The sequence below is a fragment of the Narcine bancroftii genome, chromosome 12 (assembly GCF_036971445.1).
Source record: "Narcine bancroftii isolate sNarBan1 chromosome 12, sNarBan1.hap1, whole genome shotgun sequence".
NCBI classification, from domain to species: Eukaryota; Metazoa; Chordata; class Chondrichthyes; order Torpediniformes; family Narcinidae; genus Narcine; species Narcine bancroftii.
In genome coordinates this window covers 75362360-75377961 of record NC_091480.1, presented here as the reverse complement: position 1 = coordinate 75377961, position 15602 = coordinate 75362360, and the positions used below count along the sequence as shown (strand labels likewise).

General features: G+C 41.2%; 1 protein-coding gene across 5 annotated transcripts in view; it reads right to left on the bottom strand.

Moving 5' to 3' along the window:
* Positions 1-15602, bottom strand: part of LOC138747566 (F-box/LRR-repeat protein 20) — a 137051-nt gene that overhangs the window by 76266 nt on the left and 45183 nt on the right. For all 5 annotated transcript variants that reach the window (XM_069906895.1, XM_069906894.1, XM_069906892.1 and 2 more), the window contains exon 2: positions 12442-12503. In XM_069906895.1, the coding sequence (XP_069762996.1) occupies positions 12442-12503 (62 nt within the window). The remainder of the gene's footprint in view (positions 1-12441; positions 12504-15602) is intronic.

Sequence of the window (15602 nt, the reverse complement as noted above, 5' to 3'; positions counted from 1 at the left end):
ACAATTCAAAATGTCAAACTAAATATCTCAAGTAACTGTGGTGATTTAGGAAATGTAGCAATCAATTCATGACAGGAAGTTCCAACAAATGGGAATTTTGCTGGTGTTAATTGGGGGATAAATATTAGCCTCGACAACAGGGAGCAAGCTTGTGGTTTTTCTAATAACATCTTGAAATACCCACCAAAAGAGGCAGAAAGCCCTGCACTTAATCCCTCAACCATCAAAACAGTTGCTGGGTTTTGATGCAATTTCCTACATTAGCACAGTAGAAAAATGTTAAACTGGAAGACAGCCTCAAGATTCAAGGGAGTAGGTTCAGGACAGAAATGAGGAGGAACTACCTTTTCCAGAAAGTGGAAATTCCCTGTGGAATTATCTGCCTAGGGAAGCAGTGCAGCAACCTCATTGAATATATTTGAAACTCAGATAGGTTTCTGCAAAGTTGGGAAATGAAGGGTCATGGGGAAAAGGTAGGTAGGTTCATGGATTCACCATGATCTTATAAATTGGCAGATCAGGCTGCATGGGCTGAATGACTTGCTCCTGCTCTTATTTCTTACATGTTACATCAGCAACATACTGAAACCCTGGTCATGAATAATAAGAAAGGAGACCTACCAGCGCATGTGGACTTGTCCCAGCCAGTGCATTCTCCCCCACCAGTGCATAGAGGTTAGCCGCCAAAACAGCATGCTTCTCCCGTGACGTATTCCAAGGGCATCGGTGCCAGTTCTTGGGTGTGGGGGGGGGGGGGGGGGGGTGTTGTGTGGCGATGCACATTCTTGTAGCGGCAAACCAGACCCGCTTGTCACGCACGGTCAGCGAGGCAGCCACGGCAGGGATGGCATTGCTGGACCGTCTCTTCCAGTCCAGACCGGAAGAAGGATGGGGCTTAAAAGCTGCAGCACGTGATTCAAATTAAACTAGCTGTGATACTGGAGCTCATAGCCTGTTGTCTCAGTCTCTTCGCTGCGCTCGCTCACAACACACTACAATGGAGTTGTTTGCCCGGGAGGTCCACAAGTAGGGAGTGGGCCCAGAGGAAATCCATGCCAAACAGGGGTTTGTCCACTGAAGCAAGCATGTAGGACCATTGGAATGCGCTATCGCGAATATACAGGAATCCACCTCTTTCCAAAGGTTCGGATGGTGGTGTTATTGGCAGCTCAAAGGGAAGGACCGTGGGGTCTTGTGCGGGTCTCGAGTGCTGTAGGAGGTATGACACTAATCTCCATCCCCGCGACCCCCAGGAACTTGCAGCCTGAGATGCAGTCCCAGATGTGGAGAAGGCTATTTGGTCGACCAGCCACTGCAGCCACTAATGGCAGCTGGCCACATCGTTTCCCGGGAACGAACACAGTTGGCGGCATCTGCGGGCAGACACCCCCCCCAACCTTGATGATAGAAACACCATTTGGGATCGGGCCTCTCCATCCTCTGACAGGATGGGGACTGCTCGCGTGGTGGACTAGACTTGGGCATTGTCCTCTGTGATGGCCACAAGACACGGTTGACGGAGTCTATGGCTTCACGTTTCAGACAGTAGAGAACATCTGCACATGCCGCAACTTTGCGTGGGTCGTTGAAGTCCACATTGGCCAAGAGGATCCTGATGTCCCTGGGCATTTGCTTGAGAAATGCTTGCTCAAACATGAGGCAGGGCTTGTGCCCTTCTGCCAGCATGAACATTTTGTCTACGAGGGCAAAGGGGGTCCCATCACCTAGGCCATCCAAGTGCAGGAGCTTGGCTGCTCGCTCGCGTTGTGAGAGGCAGTACATACTAATGAGGAGGTTTTTCAGAGTCATGTATTTACCTTCCTCCGGCGGCACATGAATGAAGTCATCAACTCGTGAGGTGGCTTCCTGGTCGAGCGAGCTGACAACGTGGAAGTATCTTGTCGAATCGGAAGTTATCTGTTTGATCTGGAACTGGGCCTCCACTTGGCTGAACCAAGCGTGAGGCCTGTTCATCCAGAAAGTCGGCAGCTTCAATGCGACGACACCTACAGTTGCTTGTTCCATTGTTTTGAGTCTTCAGGATGTGGAGACTCGTCGGGGTCACCAATGTAGCGTGTTGTGACCGAGCGCAGCAAAGAGACAGACAACAGGCTGAGCGCTCCAGTATCACAGCTAGTTCAATTTGAATCTCGCGCCGCAGCCTTTAAGCCCCATCCCGGCTCTGCATCTAATGTCCTGACGCTTGCATCCTGATGACACAAGGGCGTACGCGACCTTCCATCCTGGACCAGAAGAGACAGTCCCGCGACACCATTTTTGCCACAGCTGCCCTGCCGACCGCGCGTGACAAGCAGGGCTGGTTCGTTGCTACAAGAATGTGCATTGCCACAACCTCTAGTTTTGGACCTGCCATAAGAGGGTGAAACTATTTAAGATGTTTGCATCAGATGGCAGCCCCCTCTTTCAATCAGAAGGTTCCAAGTTCAGATCCGACCCCAGAATCTCAGCTATAAAAATCTTGGCTAACATTTCAGTGCAGTAAAAAGGGAGTGCAACATTGTAGGTGGGAGCATCTTTTAGATGAGACATGAAACAAGATCTTGTCTCCCTCTCATTTGGGATACCATGTACAATTTTGAAGGGCAGAGGAGTTTATCCTTAACCTGGCCACCAGTACTAGGGGGAAAACCTTTCACAAATTAGCTACAGATACCACTACAAACAGACTGCAAAGGTAATTAATTAGCCATAAAAGGCACTAAGAAGTCTGAAAAAGATGCAATGAAAAGATGCCAACATATTTGCAGGTCCTCCTTTTGAAAGTTTAAAAGAGAAGGGTGTATCAGTCAATTTGGAAATGGTTTTGGGGATGATGTGCTTGCACAAAACCAAAGCAAGGTACTGTATAGGACTACAGCCTAAGGCAATGACCCTTTCCTGTCAAACAGCATCTTCTCACATAATTGAAAACACAAAGGACTGACAAAAAGTTACACTACACCACTATCTAAAAGTATCTTGGCAAAAAACTGTAAAAGGCCAAGATTTTTTTTAATCAATTGCCCCCAATCACATTACATTAGGTTTTATTTTAACAAAAGTCCATCACAGAGCCACACTAAAACAAAGATATTTTCCCAACTAATCACGTTCCTATTCATGAACTTTAAATTTACATTTTCAACATGGTAGCTCCTTCACACTCCAACTCTCTCCTGAATTCTATTTTCTTCTCTCAAAACTTGATCGATCTCCATCAATTTGTTTTTTTGTTAAACACCACCAACCCCACCCCCCCCCCCCCACCATCTATTGAGTGCAAAACTAAAAAAAATCCATTCCTAGGAAGGTTCCAAAGTAGTTTTCGATTCAGTTTTTTTTCCATGTTCATGTGGACATTTGAAGCAAATGGTATGGCATAGAGAAATGCTGATAAACAAAGGGACATAGTTCCCCCGAAGGCAAGTGCAGAGGAGATTCGCCAGGAGGAATTTTTTTTATTTTTACGGCTGGTATGGAGAAGAAGAGTAGGCTGGACATGGCTACACTGAAGCGGAGATGGGAGAGGGGTGACCTGACAGATGTATGCAACATTATGAGGTAGGTACTCACTCAATCTTTTCCCATGGAAGAGATGTCAAAAAAGGAAGGCACAAGTTTAAACTGAGAAGCTGTATAAAAGTTGAATGCTCTTTGATCAATGATCAAATGATCAATTTCTGAAATACGTTGCCAGAGTGGTGATGTTAAAACAGATAACATAGGATAAAGTCTGAATGTGGGAAAATGCGAGTGTTGAGGAGAGGCAAACAGTTCAGAGTGGATGTGTGGGGTCAAAGGCACATTTCTGTGCAGTGTGACTTTATGATAAAGCAATTCTTTCGCTGTTTTCTCACTCCAAATCCCTTGCATCAGATTTTTCTTTTATTTCTTATGTAATTTTAAACACTTAAATATCACTGGATATTCCAATTTTATATAACGACTGATATGATATTTATAGTCGAAAGTAAAAATAAAGTTTCATTTATCATCTTCGGCCATCTGTCGAAATGTCCCAAGGTACTTCACATGTGATTACTTTCACGTTCAGTCCCTGCAGCCAGAAAATCAATTGTGACAGTCAATTTGCATGTAGAAATGTTCTACAAATATAGAATGATATAACTGAACACCATAGCTCATAGGGAAAAAAAAGGTGAATTGTTATGTCATAGTCCAGCAGCAATAGAAATTCACCAAGACAATGTTATTTTTAAAACAATATGTTTATTAATAATCACTAATAATATCTTACTTCAAGCTAAACTTAGCCCCAACTATGTGCAACTATCTGTGTGTGTCAATTCCCAAAGTTCAGTCTTAGAAATCCTGTGCTAAAACTCAAGACTTTTAAACTGATCCTCAAAAGTAATTACGAAGGAGGTGAGAGAAACTGTATGATCAGACTACTCAGAACTCCCAATTCCTTGTCGAGTTGCTTCCAGATAAATGTTCTTTCATAGGAGTGATCGTGGCAACTCCCCTCTGACTTGTGTAAGGGAAATGAAACATCCGACTTCCATGATGCTTCCAAAAACCCAGGCAAGGGTCAAACAAAATGACCATCAGAATGGTCATGATCCAAATGAAGCAATTCTCCAGCTTCCCTTACCTAAAATGGCCAATCTAAAATGACCAATACAATGGTCAGGGTGGATCACTATTTCCCCTGCCAAGGAGAAACAGCAGATGTCCATTTCACACAAAGTCCTCACTTCAGTGTCTTTCGATGACTTGCTGATGATCCCGTTTCAATGTCCCCAAAACATGACTCGTAACCATACGACTTCTCTCTCACCAGATGTCTTTCCTTGGGTAAACAATCCATTGTTTTGGTTCTTAGTTGAGAACATTAACTCTATTTATGGTTTGGATTCAATGGTGCCAGGCTGTCTGGAAAAATTCTGTTATGGGATCTGTGAGTGTTTTGCACCCTGAACCAACCCCCAAAGTAACACTCACTAAAAAGCAGAAGCTTGCAAGAGAAGACATCATAAGAACTTCTCAGCAATCATCAAAACAACTTTAATGGTCAACTGAGCCATTTTCAATAATGTCACACTCCTCCAGGGGTGCAATGAAGGGTCTAAGATTATTGGTTTTGACAAAAACTCTTCAACTGAAAATTAACTCTATTCCTTTCTCCACAGACACTATTGATCAATAGTTTTCATTCAACATCATATTAGAATACATTCTCAAATTTTGGACTGGCGTGAAGCAAAATAGCTTCTGAGATAGAGAGACAAGAAATCCACCAAGGCAAAAAAGGTAATTGCTCTCAAAATACATTTTAACATACGATTTAATTCAAGAACAATTCAACTTTAGCTACAAAACATCTGTAAAAGTCAATTTCAACAATCTTAAACCGTTTCCAAATTAACAACTGAGCAGTCCTAACCAACAAGATAGAGAATACGCAGCTAATATGGTATGGAAGCACCAATACCTTTGAGCGTAAAGCCCTCCAAAAGATAGTGGGCACAGCCCAGGTAAAACCCTCCGCACTATTGAGTACATCTACAGGGAACGCTGCCATTGGAGAAATATCAAAGACACTCGCCACCCGGCACATGCTCTGTTCTTGTTGCTGCCATCAAAAAAGAGGTATTGGTGCCACAAGTCTCACACCACCAGGTTCAGGAACAGCTGCTACCCCTCCACTATCTGACTCCTCAATGACAAACTCAATCAGGGACTCATTTAGGAACCCTTACTTGTGCACTTTGTTGATTTTCTTTTTGTTCTCTCTGTATTGCAGTTTGTTTACAGTTCTTTATTTATATGTTTATGCTGTGTAGAGTTCATTTTTTGCACTACCAATTAGTGGTGATTCTGCTGCACCCACAGGAATAAGGAATCTCGGGATTATATGTAATGTCATGCATGTACTCTGACAATAAACCTGAAATCCAAGCAATTTCAAGATCAAAGGATCTCAAATCTCCAAATTTCTGCCACATTAAACAAGTAACAAAGGCCACTCTCCAAACATCCCAGCCTCAATGAAGGCAAAACCTATCACATGAGTGCTCAAGGCTGAAGCATTTCCAACCATATTTATTCAGCTGTGCAGAATATGATCAATTTCAGCTAACTTGAGCTGCCCAACAACAAGTTAGTCTTCAGCCAATGCAATTATTGAATATCAGCTGATACTGAAAAAACGGCTGTCAGTAGTGAACACAGCAAAGACAATGGGCCAGACAACAGAGTTGCATCACTGAAGACATTAGAATACAAATCCTGAAATTATAAAACCAAATGTTGGAATAATTATTCTGTCAAGCAGCCATCCGGGGGGGGGGGAGGTGCTCATCAACATTTTGGATCAAAAGTCCAGCATCAGCAATTTTTTGCAACACTGCAGAACAAGCCACATCTCTAGCCAAGCTTTTACAAAATATTTATGGCTTAGGCAATGTGGAAAATTGTCCAAATGTGTTCAAGTCACAAAAAAAAGGGATAAATCAAATCTGGCCAATTGTCACCAATTTACACTGTTCCCAATCAGCAAGTTGCTGGAAGGTGGTGTCAACCGTGCTGTGAAGCTGCACATTCTTCACTGATGACCTGCTCACCAGAGCCCAGTTTAGCTATTTTTCAGGATCTTTCTGCTTCAGGCATCATTGTAACTTTGATCCAAAGATGAATCGAAGAACTCAACTGCAGAAATCAAGGCCAGATACTGTTGCCTAACCTCAATAGATCCTTAACCAGGTCTCTTTGTCCTGGAACATGCATTAGCCTGCTTCAATCATGCAAAAATTCACAAACTTTCTATGACTTTTTCCACAAAGCAGGAAAGGCAGGAAAGCAGCAAGAAGTCTACTGATATTCATATTGTATCTTTTATGAAAGACCACTACTTGAGGAAAGAAAGTATGTTATGAAGAAATGTCAGTCCATGAAGATGATGGCCAAGTCTCAAACAGAACTCAAATAGTCCATATGTGTAGGATCCTCATTAAACTTTTCTCTTCGCGCCTCATTCATCTTATTTTTTTTAAGATCTGGAATAACATCAATCAAGTTACCTGCTAGTGACCATGATGGAAGATGAGCCTTTGCCAAAATCTAACAGAGTTCATAGCTGTGAGCTTGGGCAGACCATGAGCTTGCTGCACAATGACAGACAATTCCACTTGCTTGAACCTTTATGGCCCAACTCTTATAGCACATTAATGATCAAAGCTTTCACAGCAGCACAAAATACACTCCTCACTTCTCTAAGTAAAATAGCCCATGATTATCAAAATACTTCCTGGTACTTATCCACCTAAAATGAAAAGTCTTTCAATTACCTGGTGCTCAATTCAATTGTGATTTCTCCCCAAGCTATTTTTGGAAACTGACAATGTGAAGAACAAAGAATATTTTTGGAAGAAAGTTACACACACTGATTGGATAATGTCCCTTTAAATTCCCATGCTCTGGGAAACAAACCATAATTTTGATATGTAGATTCAAATCACCATCAATACCAAATAAATAAATATCACCATTACTTGCTTCTTGTTTAGATGTAAAACAAAGGCACTACTCACAGATGCATTGCTACTCCAATCACATCACTTCACACCACAACCACCTCTATAATTATTCTCCTTAGATCACTCAAAACTACACTCCTTTTCTTCACCTCATCCTCTCTCCACAGTCCATACAGAATAAAAATTAGAATTTACTGTCCTGAAATTCGTTGGCTCGAGGGAGCATTGCAGTGCAAATATTGCATTAAATTACATATCAAAAATAAATATATAGTGCAAGAAAGTAAAAGAAAGTGAGGTAGAGTTTGTGGTTTATTGTCCATTCAAAAAATCTGACGGCAGAGGGGAAGAAACTGCCCTCATGCTGCTGGGTTCTCATCTCCAGGCTCCTGTACCTCCTTCCTGATGGTAACAGTGTGAGGAGGCCATGTCCTGGGTGGTGGGGTCCTTGAGGATAGAGGCTGCATTCTTAACACACCATCTCCTGTAGATGTTCTCCTTAGAGTGAAGACTGGTGCCCATAATGTCGCAACCCGAGTTTACAACTCTGTAATTTTTTCCTGTCCTGTGCATTGGCACCTACATATCAGACAGGGATGCAACCAGTCGGAATTCTCTCCACAGTACACTTGTAGAAATTTGAGTCTTTGTTGACCCACCAAATGTCCTCAAACTCCTCATGAAATATAGCTGCTGCTAAGCCTTCTTCACGATTGACATGGAGGCCCTAGGACAGATCTTCAGAAATGTTGACACCCAAGAATTTGAAGTTCTTGACTCTCCACTGCTGAGCCCTCGATGAGGACTGGGTCGTGTTCTCCTGATTTCCTCCTGATGTCCACAATCAGCTCCTTGGTTTTGCTAACATTGAGTGCAAGGTTGTTGTCGTGACACCACTCAACTTGTTGATTATCTCCCTCCTGTCTGCTTACTCATTGCCATCTGTGATTCTGCTGACAGCAAATTTATAGACAGCATTTGTATTGTGCCTAGCCACACAGTAATGGGTGTAGAGGGTTCACCCTCTTGAATGATGTTCTGACATCAGCCTCAGAGACAAATATCATAAGGTCATCAGCTTCTATAAAGATTCGCATGGGTTCTCCTTCTCAAAGCGAGCATAAAAGGTATTCAGCTCATCAGCTAGTAAAGCATCACAGTCATTTATGATGTTTGGTCTCGCTTTGTAGGATGTAATGGATTGTCATCCTTGCCATAGCTGACGAGCATCTGACTGTCTCTAGTTTCCCTCGGAATGGTCTCTTTGTTGCTGTAATAGTCTTTCACAGGTCATATCCTGACTTTCTGTGGAGATCTAGATCGTGAGCCTTAAACACACTCTATCTTACCCTCAGCAGGTTGCAAATCTTCTGATTTAGCCACGGCTTCTGGTTGGGGAAGTTCCAGTATGTACGCATGGGCACAACTCATGCACGCAGGCCTTGATGAAATCAGTGAAAGCCATTGCAAATTGATTCAGGTCTGAGGATGAGTATTTGAATATAATCCATCCAATCCACCATCCATCCTCAGGAACATTCCCATCCCCAACCCCCATATCATTAGTTTGACTACTACTTGAACATATTCAGGAGCTACTTCAACTACATACATATACACATTCAAACACACATTAAAAACCCCGACTTACAATGGGGTTCAGTTCTGGGACTTGCATCATAAGTTGAAATTATCACAAGTCGAAACAGTGGTGTTGGGAGCTCGGATGCATGGGCGGCTGGAGCATCGAGAGCTTGGATGCGCGAGTGGCCGGGGCATCGAGAGGTCAGATGCATGGGTGGCCAGGACATCGCAAGTGCAGATAAACATTAGAACTCGAATTTGAAAGTACGGATTCTGACCATCGTAATATCATGTTGGGGTCTATCTGTATAGGTAAAAAATTAGAAGAATATTGTGAGAATTCCCCTTTGACCTTTAGCTAGCCCTGAAATATACAATGCTTTTTAAAAGAAATGGAAATGGAAACTGTGCGCTAAAGGATGATCTCACTCATCAGCCTAAAGCCCCTTTCACACTTGCATCTCTCTAAACTGTCCAGTCAGTATCCTGGGATACTTGACCACTCCTAACTGGGATACTGAATGCTTTCACACTTGCAAGGAGTCATCCCTGAGGTTAGGACCATTCTACTTTCTACTGGTGACGTCATGACGCATCGAGCAATGATGGACCGGCCCTAAATCCTGATCAATGTATTATGATCTTATACTTGAACAAAATTAATCTTGCCTAATTAGAACATAACTTTATGCACAGCACAGTATTGTTATGCTGACCTATATAAACCTTTACAAGGAACCGTGGGAAAGAGCTAGTAATAAATAGCAATGGCAGACAATTTATACAGCATGGGAAAGTTGGTAGCACTATCACATACAATTTATTAATACTGAGGGGGAAAAATGATGGCGGACCTGGCCTCCCAGGATTCCATGCGGCAGAGAAAGAGCTATATGCACGACTGCATGCACAGAGCATTCATAGAGTGGTTTTCTCTGCTGCACGGCCTTCTGGGAAGTCAGGTCCACCATTGCTTTTTCCCCATGGTCTTTATAAATTTTGCACTATAATACCAACTTTCCCAAGTGGTTTGAAAAATTGTCCACTATTGCGATTTATTTCCTCTCTCTCTACCACTGTGATTTGCCCAGGGCAAAGTTTATACCTTCATTTTAATCTTTTCTTCCTTCATGTTCCTGCACTCATGCAAAAAGTTGGGTCATTTCAATCCCACATTGCAATTACCTGTTTCACACTTGCCTGATTGCAACGCCAGCATCTGCAGACGCCGGGATTGTACTAGGGATCGAGACAGGCAATCCTTAATGTGAGATGATGTCATCTGATGCCGGCATTGAGCTGATTTTTGCTTTCCCGCTAGACACTTTAAAGGCCGATTGGCAGTTAATTCCTGGGATCACTTGCAAGTGTGAAAGGGGCTTAAGTTGCATCAACTCCAAGAGTGAATTTGTGGCACTACCACCCAGACAATAGCACCACCAATCGCTCAAGGCTTGGACATTAAAGAAACAAAGTATATTCTTCTAATTTGAAATCATTACTTTGCACAACATTTTTGTTAAACAATCTCCAGGTCTTCTAAAGCAACATCATCTTTGCTAATACAGTTATGGAAAATGCTCAGAAATCAAGATTATATTTAGAATTTGTTTCAACTATGTTGCATTTACATGGCCAAAGAAAAAAGAACAAGTACTGCTGGATTCCACCTCCAGACACAAGAACCTTCAGCACAAATGAATTTGGGGTCCGAACCCCTTTGCATCCCAGTAAATGGGCCATTCAGTGTCCCGAGATAGGAATGGGGGTTTGGCCTTTCACACTAGACCACTCCTAACCAGGACACTGAATATTTTCACACTTGCTAGGGTGTATCCCCGGTGTTTGTCTGTTCTATCTTTAACAGGAAGTAGATGTAATGCAATTGCCCATTTCACACTTGTCTGATCTCAACGCCGGCGTTTGTAGACGCCAGGGATTGTACGAGGAGTTGAGGCCGGTGTGAGATGATGTCATCTGACACCGGCGATGAGCAAACTTTGCTTTCATACTTGCCACTTTAAAGGCTGATTAGCGTTCGATTCATGAGATCACTGGCAAGTGTGAAAGGGGTGTGAGATGCATTCATATTTGCCCAAACACATCAATGCTAAGTGAATTTCAGCAAATTCCAATGCAGATATTAAATGCAAAATCTTTGCCATGACATTTCAAATGTCTCAATGGGAAGCACTCCAATAGCATTTCCAGGTAACTGAAGGCCTTTTGCACCAAGAACCAACACTAAATTATTACAAAAATAATTTTAATTTTGCAATTAAATAACTAGACTCGTGAAGCAGAGGATCCGGCAAGAGTTCAAATCCCATTTTGTCAGATGCAGGATTCAAACTCAGTTAACATAATAATTAAATTAATAGTATTGTAATAACTACCATGAGATCATCAGATGTAAATTAAAAACCTGACTGGTTCAATAATCTGCGATCTGTAATTCTTACCCAGATTATACCCAACCTACACCACACAGACTATTGTTGCTCAAGAGAAACAGTTCTGCCACCTGTTACTTTCTTTCTTTTTCAACTGTTTTTATTGAGTTTAACATACAAACTTACAAACAAAATTTTGGAAAAACACATAATCAGTCATCTCATGAATATACAAGTGAAAATTTTAAAGGAGATTAACACATTAAAAAAAACTTTGTTCCTTTCCAAGGGGCAACTGAGATGGATATTAAGTTTTTGCTTTGCTATTGTAACCCATGTGAAGATTTTAATAAAACCAGCTCCATTTACCCTTTCATTCTCAAAGGTCTGCTCAGAAATGGCATATGAATGAAGTAGCAGGACTATCTATTACTTGGGAATTACTTGACAAAAGGTGCAAAAAAATTCTCAAATACAAAGGTTACTAGATTTAGTGATTTAAATTTAATCTAATATATGACACACAACAAAATTACAGATGAGAGCCACAAAAGAATTGTCTGCTTTTGTTCAAGTTTTCACCTACAAGTTCAAATTTTGAAGAATAACTTTCCAGAAGCTTCTTAAAATCTTTGTTCAGTACTTTGAAGAAATTCGTCAAAAACCCCAGATCAATTTTAATGGACAACATTCTGCAAATGGGATAACACAGAACACAAGGCCAAGGTCGAGTTAAAGACTAAATATTCATAGCTTAAATGAGCTGGGGTTTGTCCACAGGAGCAAATAATCTATTTTCAAATCGTGGCTTAAGCTTTCCATGCTTTAGGTGATAAAGAGCAGCTTTTGATGTTTAAATATAATGAAATTCGAAACAAGTTACACAACAATTTAAAAATGCTGATGTGTTTTGATAAAACATCTCCACATGGTAGCAAAAAGGGTTTAAATTGTGTTGTTCTTACCGGAGTAACAATTCCTTCGGGAGTTTCTTGTTTATCACAGCCTCATCGTTATTCGAGAACATCTAGGAAACAGAAGGGTTAGTGTTAGAACATGTCAGGAACAAAACAAAATTTATACAAACAATGAGAATAGAAATGAACGTGGAGGGCCCAGTCTTCAGTCACAGCCATTGTAGATGCAAAACTGGGGATGGGCTCAGATTTTAAAGGAGATTAACACATATCAAAACCAGCAATTTAATATTGGCACCATGTAAATGGGAAAATTGAATCATTACTTCATTTAACTTAAGGTTTTTTAAAAAAGTGAAAATTATTGAAAAAACACATTCGACCATGGTTCAAAAATTTTAAAAGTTCAGCAATTCAAGGCTGCGGGATAATCCTCTCTTTCTGTCCCTCAAGGTCTCATCTGAGCTTATTTGTCATTTGCCAAAATTTAGAAGCACCAATTTAGTGTCCAGCTTCAAAACCTATATTCACAAATCTATGAGTAATGTAAGAGAAGCCCAAGGATAAAAGCAACTGGAATGTCAAAGCACAGTAGGCCTCCCCTTCCCAACTTGTGGAATGTCTGCCTGATCTGTCAGGTTGTTTCTATAGAACACACCATTGGAAAACTAGCTAAAAATACATAGCTCTGATATCACTCCAGCTTTACCCATTGACATTCCTGGCAGAGAATTAGGACTGCTAGATTGGAATCAAAAGCAAAACTGGTTCAAACAGCATGTTAAAACAACTGAACAAGGAGAAATCCCTGCAATGAAATGCAAAAAAGAGGTCAACAAATCAGCAGGAGGTCACTTTTAAAAATGTAAGACATTAGAAAAAGCCTTTTGAATGCTGTTTTGTAGTTTAATTGGAAAATATTAAAGTGATTACAGAACTGCAACAACTCATTCAATTATTCAACACATTTACTTTTTACCTTTCAAGAAAATTTAAATTGCTCCATAGTCATTTTCCAATATTGAAAATCTCACCAATAATATTTCACACTAAATATAGAGGTCCTCGCACAATTATCTACTTTCCATGAACAAAATATTCTTGGCGTATAAGGGAAAAAAACTCCAAAACGTCCAGGTTAAAGTTCTCTTCTTGCTCATGAAATTGATTACGAGATAAAATTAGGTCCATTCAATAAGATTTGTTTTGTGGTAACTCCTTTGGAGTCTGGAATTCATTAAACATATGACATGCTGTTTGTAAGCTCCTCCTTCCCCAGCTGCCTGTCCCCAAACACAAAACAAAGTGACTGCACTATGACTTCTGAGCCATCATTAGCTGAGTCATAACATTGCAAAGAAATCTGTTCATGAATTTGGACATGAAATAAATAGTACCAATATATCGAGGACCAAATCAATGCACTAGCATTTTACATTCGAGGCAAATAAAGTCATTTACGAATACCCAAAATAGAAATTTACAGCAGAATTATGTCCATACCTACCTATCCAGTCGGTAGTTTTGCATGTTATACCAGATTAAATATTAATTTGAGTGTTTCTGCCTCCATCATTATCTGGGTGAAAAATCCCTCCCCTTTTTCAAGGAAATATAACCTGCTAATGACCTCAGAGTTAAGTGAAATAGGCTATTACCTTTGACCTTATCAAAACCTGACATTTTATCACCTCTTAGATTCCAGAGTTACAAATATTCTTTTTACACAGAGATCCCACTTAATTGGTGTGTGAACGACCCATGTTTAAAGCCAACTTGGGTGGTTCACACCGAATCAAGAAAAGCCAAGTCAGTGCGACTCTTGCCAGTTTTCTTTACATCCTCTGGCTGTTCATCAATTCAATACGGTGCACAGCTGTGATGGTCATGTCCCAGTCCTGCCCCCCCCCGACGTGGAACATCTGGCAATCAGTTGTTGCCAATTCTGCCTGCCGAGTGAGTTCAGTGCCATCATCCTGGTTGAAGTGTACATTCCATTCCAGCCTAACGTCAGGCTGGCACTGGAGGGACTGAGCACTGTGATTAAGAGCTATGAGACAGCACATCTGATGCCTTCCCAATCATTGTGGGAGACTTCAATCAGGCCATCCTGAAGAAGTCTCTGACAAACTACAACCAACACGTTACATATCAGACCAGGGAAACCAACACACTCAACCACCACAACACCACCATGAAGAACGCATACCGAGCTATACCACGACCGTACCTCTGCAAGTCTGATCACTTGGATGTACTTCTGCACTGGCGTACAAGCAGAGACTGAGGACTGCAGCACCGGTGATGAAGACAGCGACGGTATGGTTGAGAGAGGGTGAGGAACATCTGTAGGACTTCAGTCTTCTTTTGGTGTATTGTGTGGTGTCAAGAGCAGGAAGACTAAGAGTCTTCAAAAATATGAGTTTGAGGTTCTAAACTAAGTCTTAAGAAACCCCAGTATCAGTGGGGTTGAGCGAAATGCAGATTAATCAAGGCCAGTTAACATGGATTTGAGGAACAGTCTGACAAATATCTGCAATGTTTGTGGTAGAAAGGAGGAGGTTTAAAGATCATTCATAATGTAAATTTTTAGTCATGGTTTCAACAAATCTCATTGATCAAGAAAGTAAATCCTGATGAAATCCAAAGGAAAATGGCAATTTAGATCCGCAAATGTCTCATTGTGTTGTTCAGTTGATTTCTCCGGGGATTTGTGCTTTCCCCGGGGATTTGTGCTTTCCCCATTCTGTTTGTCAATATAGGAAATATTAAGTTTGCAAGTAGTACAAAACAAAGAACCACCTCGGCTTGATAGTACAAAAGTTTTTGACTGCAAAAAGATACCACTGGCGAGATGGATGAGAAAGTGTCGAATGAAATTGGCCATCAAGAAATAGTGCATTTGACATTGTTTAATGGTTTTATTGTATTGTATATGTTGAATATTTATTGGTTTTGGAGGGAGGTGGGAAGGGGGGAGGGAGGGTAGGGGGGGAAAAAAGGGAGAAAATGCCACTGTGCATATTTAATGAGAAATGTTTGTATATATTTTGGTTGATATAGTTCACAGTGTGAAAAACAAAAAATGATATAAAAAAAGAAATGGTGCATTTGCTGGAAACAGGATCTAAAGCTCCTTTTACACAGCGCTTGAAAGTCCGGCTTCATCTACCTTTTAAGCGTTGAAGACAGATGGGGGGGGGTGTCTA